This window comes from Notamacropus eugenii, chromosome 2 (assembly GCF_028372415.1).
Source record: "Notamacropus eugenii isolate mMacEug1 chromosome 2, mMacEug1.pri_v2, whole genome shotgun sequence".
Taxonomy (NCBI): Eukaryota; Metazoa; Chordata; class Mammalia; order Diprotodontia; family Macropodidae; genus Notamacropus; species Notamacropus eugenii.
Genome location: NC_092873.1, coordinates 527,511,662 through 527,526,865, shown reverse-complemented (window position 1 = coordinate 527,526,865; position 15,204 = coordinate 527,511,662). Strand labels below are relative to the sequence as shown.

At 42.1% G+C, this 15,204-nt stretch overlaps 1 protein-coding gene across 5 annotated transcripts in view; it reads right to left on the bottom strand.

Annotated features, from left to right (window-relative positions):
• Nucleotides 1–15,204, bottom strand: part of MIER1 (MIER1 transcriptional regulator) — a 64,457-nt gene that overhangs the window by 37,097 nt on the left and 12,156 nt on the right. For all 5 annotated transcript variants that reach the window (XM_072649778.1, XM_072649781.1, XM_072649782.1 and 2 more), the window contains 3 exons: nt 10,332–10,477; nt 4,711–4,866; nt 1,125–1,254 (listed from right to left, as the gene is read on the bottom strand). In XM_072649778.1, the coding sequence (XP_072505879.1) occupies nt 1,125–1,254; nt 4,711–4,866; nt 10,332–10,477 (432 nt within the window). The remainder of the gene's footprint in view (nt 1–1,124; nt 1,255–4,710; nt 4,867–10,331; nt 10,478–15,204) is intronic.

Here is a 15,204-nt window from a genome sequence, read left to right as displayed (position 1 = left end):
TCTGGATTATTACTTTACACTCTCTCCATGGGTGTGTCTCAGTATCCTCATCTACAAAGAGGTGTCAGACCCTCTGAGGTCCCTTCTGGCTCAAAACCAGCTGATCTTCTACCTTGAATTCCATCCACCTTTTGGCTGCCAAAGCATCTTCTTCCCCTCCACCCTCCTTGATATTCTCCATCCTTAGGAAGGCTCTCGTGGGTCCTCTCTTTGAGGACCCAGAATCCTGTGGCACTCACCAGAGGAGTTTCATTTTCGGTGAAAAGGTGACTCAATAAACGAACTCCACCTGGAAGAGGCAGCTTCAGACCATGTCCTGGGGAGTTCCTGCCCTCAGGAGGAAACAGCTCCATCCCAGCCCTGCCTCATGGGGGTACCCAAAGCCCTTCCCAACTCCATGAGTCTCATTTCTCCTCTTCTCACTGCCTAACTGCCCCTTCCCATTTCTGAGCATGTCCATGCAGTGCCTTGTGCTTGAACTGTTGTGCCTAGGAGGCCCCTTCTTGTCCTCAAACAGGTCATTTTCCAGCAGCAGCTGCTGTTTTGTACCAAGCTGTATACCTGCCACATCCCTGTACTAGCTGTAATCATGCAGAGCCAAGCCGACACTGTTCTCATCTATGGTTCCCCAGTACCAACATGGGATTTTGAAAACAGCAGGAACTTAAGTTTTTGTTGTACTGAACTGAACCAGAAGCGTGAAATCCCATCTCTTTATAGCTAACAGTAATTCAATGTGATCATCTCTTCTCAAATATTAATGAGAAGCTGCTCTGCGGGCTAAGGCCTTGGGCCTGAGATCTTAGCAGGGCTAAAGCAAAAAGAGACAAGAGAAAAAAGCCAGAGAAGGAAGAGGACAGAGAATCAGAGGGGAAAGGAGAGTGCAAAGGCTTCAAAAGCAGAGGAAGGAGGAGCAGAGTGTCTGTCACCACCAACCAACATGGAATGGATAAAGCATTGTCTCTCTCTACTCAGCTAATGATCTGGGACAGTATCAGAAACCCCCAAAACAAAGAAAGCTTAACTGAACATGATGGTCAAAATATTTTAGGCATTTGCCTTGTTAAAACATGAAGTTCTGAATTACTCTCAAGCCAAAGAAATTAGCATGAAACATCACCTACTTGTATCAAAATATTTACATCGACGTGGGCGGATTATTTCCTGGGCATCCTGAGAAGCCACAGACTGTGCTGGGTCATCGTTGGATGACTGAGTCTCATCTTCCTGGCCTGATGAATCCTTTATATTTTCCTATGGCACAGTAAAGTCAGAATATGATTTAAAATGTCATGGGAACTCTCACAGGAGACAGGGTTGGAATTTTAAAGAAAAAAAAGAATTCATTTTATTTATTACATATACTACCACATATAGCCTATTGACTTGCCTTCATTAACTGCAAAGCTGATACTGATACCATACAAAAAGTCAGCATGACTGACAAATAAAAAAATGGTAGCATAAGAAATGGCAGTAAACTCAAGAAAAATTACAACAACAGAAGAGTGCTTTAAAAGACAACTTGTATGTGTCTTACCTGTAGTCAGTCACATCCAAGACAGAAAGCATTCCTTAATAAACAGACAAGGCACTGCACAAACTACACACATCAGTCAATTTCAGTGCCTCAACTGCTTGTGGCAAAGAGAACAAAGAGCTGATTTTCAGAAATGCACTGTAAAAACCTCAGGGAGGTTTGGGATATAATCCCCCAAATTTTCCTCTCTGGTCCTGTCTTCAGCACTTTCCAGACAGGAGGATGGACGTCCACCTTTCTGATCGTCTTCATCTAACAAACAAGGCCTCCATGAGATGTGATAAATGTGCACATGCAGCAAGATGGCCCCCCTGGGGGCCTGGCCTGAGACACCAGCCCAGGTTTTACCCTGTCTCCATCCCATCTAGTCGCCCTCCCAAGCCATCTCTTTATCTGCCAGGCTTAAAAATCTCCTCCACCTCTTTCTCTGGGTGAGTAATCACATCAACGGAATGACTTCAGGAAAGGGCCCGCCATATTGTCCAGCTCATCAGCTCAGTGACAACGCCCCTCCCACCACCTCCCAGAAACCGAGTCTTTCCCTGCCCTCCTTGTGGGCAGGCCTGAACTTTTCACTTGAATCCACAGTGCCTAGGACAGTGCCTGCACAGAGTAAGTGTTTAACATGAGTTTTTTCATTCCTAACAAATGATTTGAAAAATAAAGGGCATTTTTGGAAATATAAAACCAACCAGAAAGCTTTGCTAAATGACACACATTACTTTATATTGTAGATCTTTCCAAAAAAATTACATGTGATCCTTACTAAGAAATGATACCTAAGACTGAAGACCAAAAGAACAGGATAAACTTTTAAGTTATTTTGTGTATCCAAAAAGTGATGCTACCACTTAAGTGAGTTGCTTATAACTTGAACACACAGTAAAACAACAATTTAAGTGCAATTTAACTAGTGTCAACAACCACCATATAAAGAGACCAGAATGTGAATCTGGCATCCCGGTACCATGAAGGATTCTGGTCCAACTTGGTGTTGGCCATGGTGGCAGATGGCCCTTCTGTTCTTTCCCTGCCAGCTGGCGACACTACCAATCAGCTACTTCATGTAACTGCAGGGAAAAAAAATTAAAAGCATAAAAGCCTAATGCAAATTGTGTGGGACTAATGCGGACAACTCGTCTGGAAAATGGCTAGCCAAATAATTACAAGGAAAACAGCTTCAATCTAAATGAATGGCTGCTGTCTAAGTGCTAAACTGAAAGGGCTTTGAGATTTTAGAAAGAATTGAAGTAATGATGGGATTCTGGTGTTCACCATAACTCGAGTTTTTGAATATTAACATCTAGTTGTTTTTAAAGGAAAATTTCTCCAACATTTTCTCACTCATTTTTAACTCTCTTTGGAAGAGATGCCATATTGTCTAACCCATCTTAAAGAAGAAAATGTAGAAAAAATTCACATAATTGAGCAAGACAGGAGGCCAGGCCAAAGGTGACATTTTCTGACTCTTAAAGCTGTACTCTTGTCACTAAATTTTCCCAGGACCCTTTCTGTTAGAATAAGATGACTTGGGAAGCCTCTTCTTTCAATTTAACTCAGCAGAGTCCATCATTTTTAAACCTAGTAAGAGAAATGTTGCATTTGAAGAACTAGTTCAAGATCCTCTCTTTGGGAAACTGCAGATAATGAAGTTCAATGGGTACCACGATCAAGTCAAGAAACATTTAGTATGTACCTCCTACGTGCCAAGCCCTGGGAGTACGATGATAGGCAGAATACAAGACACAAACAGGATATATTGGGGTAAGCCCAGAAAGACGGCCCCAGCATTAGGAAAGGCTTGGGAAAGGCTTTCTGCAGAAGGTGGGATTGCACTTGGGACCTCAAGGAGCCAGGGAAGCCAGGAGATGGAGATGGAGAAAGAGAACCCCAAGCACAGGGGACAGTCTGGGAAAATGTCCAGAGTTGGGAGACTGAGTCATGTTTGCAAGTGTGGTATAAGAAGACTGGAAAGGGAGGAGCCAGGTCATGGAGGGCTTTAAAATACAAATGCAGTTCATTTTTGATCTTAAAGGCAACGGGGAGGTACTTTAGCTTACTGATGACAAGGGGTGACGTGATAAGACCTATTCTTGGAGAAGATCAAGGCTGTCAACTAGCAGCTACTTCAACAGTGCAGGGACACAGTGATGAAGACCTCTGTCAGGGCAGTGGCAGCATCACAGGAGAAGGGGCCATATATAAGAGATGGTGCCGACGCAGACATGACAGACCTCAGCAACAATTGGGAGAGAAGGTCATTGGGATGACTCGTGTCCACTTCATAAACAGGTGCTATCATCACCCCTCTTCAGAAAACAAAGATGAGGAGAGTGAGGCTCAGACAGATCCCAACTCCTGCCTCATTCAGGCTCTCAGTGGGCACTGTCCACACTGGTGTGAGGCTGCAAGCTCCTTGGAAGCAGAGTCAACAGTTTAGCAGACATTACTGAGGGCCTGTAGTTTTCAAAACAGCCTCGAGTTTCTTTGTCCTAGAGTTTACAAGGAAAATAGAAACGGAAAGTCCTTCTGAAGCACCCAGGGAGCTCAGCCCAGTGCCAGTTACACATGCCCTCCAGATGTGCTGTTTAATGTGGAGGCCAAATAGCAAAAAGTCAAGAGGTTTCCAAAGACTCGGCTTCAAGTCCTAGTTGTGGCTGCATCTTCCTTTCTTCCTGGGTAACCCTGGGCAAGTGAAACCAGCTCTTGTTTGCTCATCTTTTTTTAAAAAAAAAAAGGGCACGGAAGGGGAACTGAGGGAGAGGGTTAAGATCTGTACTGTCATGATCAGTAGAGGAAATTCCTGGTGAGGAAACAAACACTATCCATGAGGATGACAGAACTTGTAGTCTTCCTGAAGGGCAAGGGCAGGGGAAGAAAGGCGATGTGGCCTAGGTGCCTGTAGAGCATGGCCAGGTAGCCCAGCATGGTCTGTCCATCACTGCTCCCAAGCACCAAGTGCCAACACGTGACACACTGAGCTGAAGCCAGTCATTCTCACTGACACACCCCAGGCACTGAGGGTCATTTCTTCAGTTATCAAGTTCTCCAAGTACATAGAAGTTTATGCTAAGGCTCTGCTCACTGAATTAATTCTTAATTTAACATTGAGCATTTGGCACAGCCTAAGATGGACCCAAAAATCCATCACTTCCAACACATTTACTCACTTTGTTTTCTCCACTACATCCACTGTTGTCATCATTGTCAACATCTTCATCATCCTCCCCTTCCTCTTCCTCCTCGTCCTCCTCTTCCTCAGGCAGCCGGACAGCACTGTCGTAGCCATAAAGGCTGAGGAGCTCGTGAATTGGCATATCGCCTTCCTGCAGAACATTCCACAAAGTTAACAGCTGAATCCACATTTCATGAGGCCACATGATACAACATTTTTGTTTCAAATTTTAATCTTACATAAGAGGTGAAAGTTAGAGGGGCTGCCTTAATGTGCAAATCTCCAAACCCCAAATATTTTTGCAAGCTTTGGGAAATACATTTAAATACAGTTAGAATTATTCTAGAAAATTCACTAGTAATTCTAATTACTTAGAATAAGATGCTAAATAATGATCTCACTATAGGACTACTTTTTTTTTTTAATGTACAAGTCTATGTCAGATAGTTAATTGTCAAGATTTCTTCATGAGAAACTCTGTAGCTGGTTCTGGTTCGAGTGGTGAGGGCACAGAAGAATCAGAAGGCCTTAGCCCCTGCCCTTGCACAGTATAATCTACGCAGGAAGAAAGAATCCACTTATAAAACTTAAGGACACATTTGTAGGGAAAGAAAACAAGAATCTAGGCACAAAGTTCCAGGCTATGGGACCAAACTAGGCTTTGGTGAATATAGAAAAGAGCAGAGGTAAAGAGCTTCTGCTATAGTGCTATTTCTATTGGTAAAACCCCACTGATTTCTGATGTACCAAGCTCTTTGGGATCTTCAGTAGCTAGGGCTGTGGTGGTCGTGCACTAATGGAGATTCCTCCAAAGCTACCAGCCAAGTCAGTTCTCTACAGGGCTGAACACTTGGAATGGTGGGTGGGCCGACCCACTTGGCACATCTGGATTCTGTCTGTCCCTTAGGAAGTCCTGCTATGGTGTCTAGATTTGCATTCTTGTTCACTGGTGGCAACTAGCTAGCAGCTGGTGAGGTTTTTGGGTCTTGCTGCCACACAGATGGCTTCCATAGGGCCTTGGGTCCTAGGCTGCTTCTATCAGTCTGCAGGGAGATAACTGTGCTAGTTTATGTTGAAGAAGTAGAATCCAAAATGATCTTGGAAGTCGCCTGGTCAAATCAAGCTGACCTTTGACTCAGGTCTGAGATGGTAAGTGGCAGAACCAGGACCACAAGCCAGGATTCCTAACTCCTAGCTGAGTGTTCTCTCATCGCCCAGACTCCACACCACCATGCTGCAGAGAAAGGATCAGTAGGACTTTGATGATGGATTGGATGTGGAGGGACAAAGGCAAGAATGGTTCAGCTAGGGCAGTACTCTACAATGGGCCGGGCTGCCTGTCCAGGGCCCCTACCACTTTGTCAAGCTGTATTTTGTGAAATGATTCACTGTAAGGCAAGTTTATCTGGGGGGGGGGGGGGGGCGTCATTTACATCTTAAACATCATCCAGAGTTCAGCTCACTCAAGGCTGTTCAAGCATGGCAGCGAGAGGTGGGTAAATGCTTAGAACCAGAAACATTAAGTACATACGTATGTATACATATCTTTGACTATGAGGCAAATGGCCATTTGTAAGACAGAGACCAGGTAACTCTCTAATTGTTATAGGCGCATTAATGTGCATCCCAGGGACCTCTCACCCACAGGGTCATGCCCTCCAAGCAGCCGCCATCCGTTATGCTACTGTCCATCTGAGTACACTGATAATTTCAAGAATATACTGAATGGGATTTTTAGTTTTCCTGCCATGGAAAAAACCATACTTGTATCATTGTAACCTTTCCTCAAGAAATGGATGTTGAGGGCTCTTCCCATAACCCAGAGTTAGGTCACTTGACATCCTACTCAGAAGCAGAAATCAAAATCAGATGCATCAAGAGAATGTGTCACAAGACCTATGCAAACTGCGAAGGGTGACAGAGAAATGTGCGCTGTCCTTGGTCACTTGGGGGAACCTGCTAAGTTTCAGATGGAGAAATAAATGAGACTTTCATTTATTTTTTGTTAGGTAATGAAAGTGTTAGTTTCAGTTAATGTTCTAGAACTTTACATTTTGAAAACGAATTCAACTAAGACAGCCATGGAAACTAGAAAGATTCCAACTGAATTAGCAAATTATGCTTTGGAAAAGCTCAACATGTACACCAGTTTTATTAGGAACCTAATTTTCAAAATCTGAAAAGAGTAAATAAAGCTTTATGCATTTTTAACAACAACAAAAAACTCACTACAATTTTACAAATGTTTCAACATTTTTTGTAAACTTATCCCCCACAGAATTTAGGCAAAAACTGTTCATAAACACAGCTCAAATACTGTACGATGAACAGAAGCATAACAAAACATGAGCTCCCCAGACCCCGCTGAGATGCCTGCTTGCTAATTCACACAACAGAATGGTTCCAGGCTGAAGAGCAATATGAGGAGGTTCCATGTATGCAGAGCCCAAACTACCAAATCGATTTAGGCTAAAAAGCCAGTCAGTGCTATAACAGTGAGAAAGATATTGTTCTGGCCACAGAAATGCCACACGTCACCCAATCTGTCACCCTTCTTCCTCTCTACCAATGGGCTGGCATGGTGATATCCAAAGACGTAACTACAAAGGAGATCCCATTGCTCCTGGCTCTTTCCTTCTTTTCTTTTGTACTATAAGCCATTTCTAGTAATGACCATTACAAAGAAAAACCTAGCATTAAGAAAACCGAATCTCTCAATGCAATTGTGCAGTGGCCACAGTGCAGTAACAGGCTGCAGGAGTCACTGAGCTCTCTGGGTCTGTCTCCTTTTGTGAAGGGGACAATACTTGTGCCCTGTATTGTGAGGATCATAAGATCATGGAGGTGAAATGATTAACTATAAGACTATAGTATTAAGTGACACTGACAAAATCCACTTTATGTAAAAATCATCCTTTAAAAAACATTAAATGTCCATTTTATTCCTTAAAATTAGGTTTGTTAGAGCTAAAATCTGTAATTCAGAGACAAATATAATTATCTACACTGTGTTTCTTCTGCCAAAGATCACATCTTTCATCTCAACCATTTCAAAATTCATAATGAATATACTTAAAATCACAGAATATACTATTACTACTTGGACAGACATACGTATTTTGGCACCAGAGTTCTGCCAGGATCACAAGGAGAATCCATTTCAAAGAAGTAAAGAAATAAAAGATAAAACTTTTCTAAGAATTCTTCTCATTCTAAAGTACTTCTATTTTTCTTATATGTTAGAGCCTATATTCACAAAGCAAAAATTTAATTGTTCATATTTTTAAAAGAAAAAATGGCTCTCTCAGTCTTATTCTTATTGTTGCCATTCAGCTGATTTCCCTTCTCTCCAACTCTCTGAACCCTTTGGGGTTTTCTCACAGATACGGGGGTGATTCGCCACTTCCTTCCCCAGCTCATCTTACTGATGAGAGAACTGAAGCAAACGACCAGGGTCACACAGCCGGTATGTGTCAGAGGCTGGATCTGGACTTAAGAAGATGAGTCTTCTTGACTTCAGACTCGACACTGAACTACTGAGCACCTGGCTGCTTTTTCAGTAATATAAAAGATACTTCCATAAACAGAATCTGAATTAAATTAATTGTTTGGAGCGTTAAGATTCAGGTTTGAAATCCTAACTTTGCCGTCATCTGACACTGGGCAGGAAGTCACCACTCTGGTCTTTACTTCTGACCTACAGAAAATAAGAAGGTTGGACCAGATGGCCTTGAGGGGTCTTCCAAATCCACACTCCACCAGAAGCACAATTTCGTATGTGGAAAAAGGAGAACCTACAACTTTGGCTACTGCTCAATCCAGAACACCAGTGTTCTCCTTTTGCTGAAGCCTTTACTTTGGGATTCCTTCACAGAACCGTGACTGTAAAGCTTTTAAGCAGTGTCTATGCAGGAAATTGTTATCAAAATTAAAAAGAAAAAGTTCCTGGATTCCAGGTGAAGACCTCCTGCTTTGGTGGTCTGGTGACCCAGATAGGAAAGGCAAAACAATGGTAAGATGCCCTATGTTTGGGTCAAGAGAAGTGTATGTCAAGGTCAGACCACGCTGTCTCTTCCTGTCCGTGGATTCTGCCATCCTCCTCTCCAGAATCTTCTTCTCCTAGGAAGGACTTGTGGGATGGGTCATTTGGAAATATTAATGAAAATTTTTAAAAATATGGGAAAGAAAAGAAAGAAGTGAATGCATAAAACTGACTGTGTGGAAAACTGCTGGTAAATGTAGTTACATATATATATATTGAATGAAATAAATTATATTTTGAAATAATATGAAATGTGGGATTACTATTATCACTTTCCAAATTTATGTGACTAGGTCTTTCACATTTTCTTTCCTTCCCCCTCCATTTTAAAGTGGGATTTACCATCTAAAATTATTTCCACTCCCACCTTCTGTCATCATATTGGGGAAGCCCTCTGAGGCAGGGACTATGTAACAGGACATACAAAACTGATCAAATCTCACCAGTTTTTGTAACCCCTTTCAGAAGTCTCTGAGGTGATGGTTGTAGAGAACGAAATCAACTTTCAGCCCTACTCTCCGACTGTGTGGGTCATCCAAATAAGTTATCATTATTAGGCTCATTAGCTTTCCCAACAGTATACTTTTATAGAACAGCTCTTTCCTGAACTGTTTCAGAGTTGGGCTGGAAATAGATGGGCTTTTATTTTCATCTGAAAAAAAATTTTTTTCTTTAAAAAAAAAAAATCCTTAATTCCTGAAGGGTATTTTAAAATTCCACTAAGACCAAAATGAACTAAAAACAGATTTTATTTTTTCAAGATCTATAACAATGAAACGTGGCTGGTGCTCTATGCAACTATGACGCCTATGAAATGAAGGCAGCCAGACATAATCTCTGACTATCTCCACCTCCCCACCCCAAAGGAACCAGGTTTTTGGATAAGCAAATGGACTTTCAGGAAATAGCTCCTCAAATTGACTCGGAAAATAAACAGTGCAAAAGTTATTTCCCTGTGAAGTCTGAGAACACCTCAAATCTCACCTTGGTCACTTACTACTTGGGCAACCTCTTTCCTAGGCCCTGTGTTTCCTAATCTGTAAAAAGAGAAGATTAGAAAAATGGCCTCCAAAGTCAATCCTAAACCTAAATCTACATGCTGTGTACAAGGCCAAAGTCAAACTTTCCCCTGCAAATGATTACTTCACACACTACAAACATTGCTCAATCTTTTTTTCAATAAACACTGCCCATCCACTCCCCACGAACTCTGTAAATGGGAGTAATTTTGACTCCATTTGGCTACTGTTTCCTTCTATAATCTCAAGTGTGGCTTGTGCTCAATTCTGATCTGGTCTTGGCAGAGTTTAGAGCAGAGCTGATTACTTAATTCAAATGGATATTAATTTGAAACTTAAACAAAAAATATTAGAGCTGACATTTCAAAGAGGTCACCTTCTGCTCTTCCATCCTTCACCCCATTTTCTTTTTTCATCTCATCTCAAAAGGTCTCCCCTCACTGTCCATGCAAACTCACCTATCTCACGCATACAAACAGGGAAATCCCCAACCGAATGCTTGCAAAACCGAAGATGCTAATCTCTATACATGAACCAGCCCGTAAGGTAATTTACCCTCGCAAGATCCTCTATTTCAGAACTGAAGTTTGTTTCTCCTTCCATCATTTCTTCTTCTTCTAGTGTCCGTTCATCATCAAAATCATGAACCAGCATGTCAGCTGATGGATCAAATTCATGGTCATCTGACGTTGCTGAACCTCCTGGCAAAGAATATTTTAAAAGTTCTTGGTAAATTAAATCAGGTACATGTGAGAGACAACATTAAAAAAGAGGGGCTGGGTCTGAGGCAAAGGAAGTTTCTGTTGGGGGCAGTGTGGGATAGGACGGGTGGAAAAGACAATCAGTTCTCAGCCTGGCCTTGTCCTCATGGCTAGTGTGACCTTGAGTATGTCAGTGTTCCCATGTACAACCGGAAGGAAGCAGACCCCAGAGCTGCACAGGACTTTCACCAGGCAAACAGAAGGTCTGAGCTGCTACAAATGGATGGATCTCCAAGGGTCATTCAAGCAGCAAAGTAATTTCAACAGCAACCAAAATTATAAAATCACAACTTTAGCATGTATCCTAGATATATTCTAAAGAAAAGGTGGGATGTGTGTTGCAAATATACATTGTGGTTTTATGAAATAGGAATATTATTTCTGAAGGTGAGGATTAAACTATTTCTGATGTTTCTGCTGAACTGATTTTATTAACCTCAGATACTCCTAACATGAGACTACAGGGCCTAGCAAAAGTCCTTAATCTGATGGTCTCCCAGGCCACTGAGGAAGAAAGAGAAGGAAGAGGATGATTCCTTGCACAGCTGGTTAGAAACACCACCTCTCAGTCCAGTTCCCTCTCCGGTCACTGCCTCTACTCAACCTTAGAATGATGAAATCAAAATGTATTATAACTAAATTCTGAGTTTTCTTCACCACCAAAAAGCAGCTAAAAATAGTGTGGTCACTGAATGAGATTGTAGCTGTTGGCATCCACACTGACCATCCAGGAATGAATGGCCAAACCCTGAGAAAGTGGAATAGATTCATTTTATCTGGCTCTCCCTAATCCAACAATGCTTAGCACAGTATCACAAACAACCTACGGAAAAGATGTCCAGTGACTGAAAACAGCAGCAGCTTACGCTGAGATCTAGCTAAGAAGGAGAGGCCTGACCCAGGTCTCACAGAGGCATCATCTAAGCGTGCACAGGGCATAGTATTTGATAGGACATTGGGGGGCTTTCTTCCCTGCCTCTTCTCTTGGACTGTCTCCCATAAATCCTGGGGGCCTACAGTTCTCTGCTTGTTCCTACTTTTAGGGGTGCCACAGTTTTCTGCCTCTCCCTCCTTAGTCCCAGACCATCCTGACAGTCAGTCTCCCCACTGTTGGACCAGCATCCATGTCCAAAGTTTTAACCCTTTCATTTCTGAATTTCCAACCCTGGGGCAGCTCACCATCTCAGGCAGGCCCTGAAGGTTCTCCTTACCCTTCCTGCTCTCCACGTCTGAAACTGGGATCAAATCAAGTCTGAAGAGGGCTGTCCCTTTTCTCCCTTTCACCATCCTCAAAATTTTCCCAACGTGTTCCTTCTCTGGATCCCACTGCCCTTTGGTGTATCGTATCCTCTTTTAGAACGACTCAAGGGTAGGGGCTGTCTTTGCACAGTGTTTGGCACATGGTAAATTCTTAATAGAGGTTTTTGCATTTATTTCTACATGAAACTGGTCAGGAAATAGGGAGCTCTACTGAACCAAGCTTCCCAGTTAAAACAGGCGCCGTAACTCCATCACTTTGTTTCTAACATGTAGAACTAACTGCTAGAAGGGAAGCTTTCGTGCCTTTCAGACCCTTAGTGTAGAACAAGCCGTTCACTTCTGAGACTAAGTTTCTGCCCTACAGCTTCTGCTGACGTCATCGAGCTTCCCTGATGACAGGCTGGCCGCTGTGTTGCCAATGCCGAATCACCTGAAAATAACTATTGTTAGAAAACAGCACTGTCTTTGCTAGACAGGATCATCTGAAAACTAGCTAGCATTGGGACTGACCCTGTGTTTAAATGCTACAAGGAATAAGAGACCTTTGGGCTCAACGGAGCCCATCATGTGAACTCCCATCCTTTCTCCACCTAGCCAAGCATTTCCATAACCATTTATCTATTATGGTTGCAATGGCTGTAAAAGACCTCCTTTCCTGAAACATGGTATTATAGAGATGTTTGGTCTTTTGTGCTGAAAATATTCTGAATCATACCTACACATTCAAATCCAACATATAAAGCATTAAGGTGACAACTACAGAAACCCACATTCATCAATCTGCTCTCCCTCAGCGATAGATAGTTCAAGCGTCATGGAACTTGGAAAAATTTATTAACCTTTGGTTCAACCTGTTTAACGTCCCCATGTACCTAATATACTCATATGCTGAAAATCATGTGCTCACCTCAAAAAAGGCTGATGGACTAAAGGAAGCTCACCATTCACAGCATTTGGAATAGAGTGATAATGAATTTTAATCCAATATTATTGGTTTAAATGAAAAGGAGCTACTTAGAATCATTTCACAGAGAAATAGCTACATCACAATAATATCCCCCTTCTAGAAACCTCAACTCTAGCTCCAAATGATAAAGGTATTTGAAAATGTCTGTGAGGAGCTAAGCTATCACAAAATGAATTCCCCTGGACACTCCTGGAAGAGCTGGGTGCTTATCTAAGCAACTATTTAGAAAATAAGGTAGCAGAAGGGAAGCAACACTGACCATAGGGAGGAGTAACAGCTCATAAGGAGACGGAGGAACTATTGAAAGAAGACAACTAGAACGTCACAAGCAAACAGCGTGGGAGGCAGTACTACAGTGACTGCAAGCTTAAGCTTCAGTCTTATCATGCTTCAGGTTACTGTGCTTAATAAGACAGGAAATAAAGAATACACTGGGAGAGAATTTCATTCAAAAGCATTAAAATGAAAATCTTCTGGTATTTTAATGGATAAAAACTTAGGTTATGGGGAAAATGTATTTATATGGAACACTTCATCCCCCCAAAGTGACACTGTACCAGGGAAGTGTTATTTACATCATCTGGTAATATTTCAAACCTTTATTACAACATCCTCACCTTATGACATACTTGCCAAAAGCAATCATAATTTGAAGTTTAATTTCCTACAAATTCAAGAAAACAGCTTCAATAGAGTAAAACAAAATACTCCCTCGATTTCTGACCCCAAAAATCTAGAGGAGGGGATCTGCAAACTACGGCCCCTTTTGGAGGGCCAGCAAAAATTTGAGTTTTTTACATTTTTAAATTTCTTTAAAAATATAAACCATCACTCTTAGTCTGACTGAGTGGACATGGCCCAAGGCCATTGCTGATCCTTGGTCTAGAGGAAAAGACAGAACAATGGCTTCACAGCAAATGCGTATGGGGTCGTGAGCCACAGTTAAAGAAGATCTGAAGGGGTCAGGAGTGGGCAAGGTTTAAGAAGCCTGACACAAACTGCTTTACTCTTACCTTTACGGTTCATTGGAGAAACAAGTACAATGTTACCAACACTAAGACTAAAGTAAATGCAACCAAGATGCTGTGTTCTGACATCATTTTGTTGGGAATTTCAGACAGATTACAGGAGTGAAAGAGAAACATTCTAATAAATGAATTCACTCCATCCTGTCTGGGTACTCCTGCCTGTCTCAGTGCCACAGGGGGTCACCCAGTTACAGCTCAGGAGACCAGATCAAGCAAGCTTAGAAAGTGAGCCTATCCCCTCAGCTGGACCTGGGTCTATCCACAGCAGGCATATACTTGAGATATTACCAGCATTAATGTTCTCTCCATTTGCCACCATCACCGAACTAGTGGGTATCTAGATCAATTGTGTAATGACTCTATTAAAAGGAGCTAGATTCCCTAAAGATTTTCTAAACAAGGGAATGCCAGAAATGCCAATCAGCTGAAAAACCCCGTATACTGTTGTTTGTATGGCTCTCCAATCGTCTCATAGTACAGCTGCCTTTTGTCTTATTTATTAGAAAAAGAACAGAGTAGGGGGGCCATTAAAAAAATAAATGCCCCATTTTATCCTTCTTAGCCCAAAGGCAGGCAGGCGAGGCTCCAGGAAAGGTCTTATTCCTTGGGTCTGTCAAATACTGACTCAGAAACTACTTATCCATCTGTCCTGTTTCTTACCTGCCCTAACACAAGGGGATGAAGGTGGGCACACATGAAATCCCATGACTGTTTCATTTGACTGGCAAGGAAGGAAGGCCCTTCAGGTCCCTCCCTGAGCAGCAGAAAGGGCCTAGGCAATATAAGAGAATGACTTTTTAATCAGAAGAAAACGAGGACATGGCCACTTCTTATAGTTACAGGCAGTCCCCAAGTAACAAACAGGCACCATGTTCCAAGGGTGCCTAGGTGTTGTCAGATCAGAACATATCTTCTCACTGAGGTCATGTTAAAAATGACAGCTAGGTTTCCAGACTAGTGCCAGAAGATGAGGATGGGATAATGATAACAGCTAACATTTGCACTTATGAGAAGTAACAACTCAACATTTAGAAAGGGTTTTAAAGTCTTTTCAAAGCACTGTCCTTACAAGCACCTGGTGAGCTAGGTGGTACTGAAGGAGCCCCATTTTCCAGACTAAGGACCTGAGCCTCCTGAGGACCTGAGACTTGTTCCAAAGTCACTGGTGATAGGTTCATGGCTTTAGCCAAGTCAGGTTAGGAAAAGAAGATGGGGGAGGGCAGAGAAAAATGGACAAGATTTCTAGGATCCTACTTCACAAAGTTGTAGTGAGGTTTAAAAAGATAATCCAGGAAAAACCACTTTGCAAACTTTCAAATGCTACATATGTCAGCTATTATTACCACTGTTGCAATGCTCTTAATACTACAGTAAAAATCACTAATCACTGCACAACAGACTAGATTATCAGC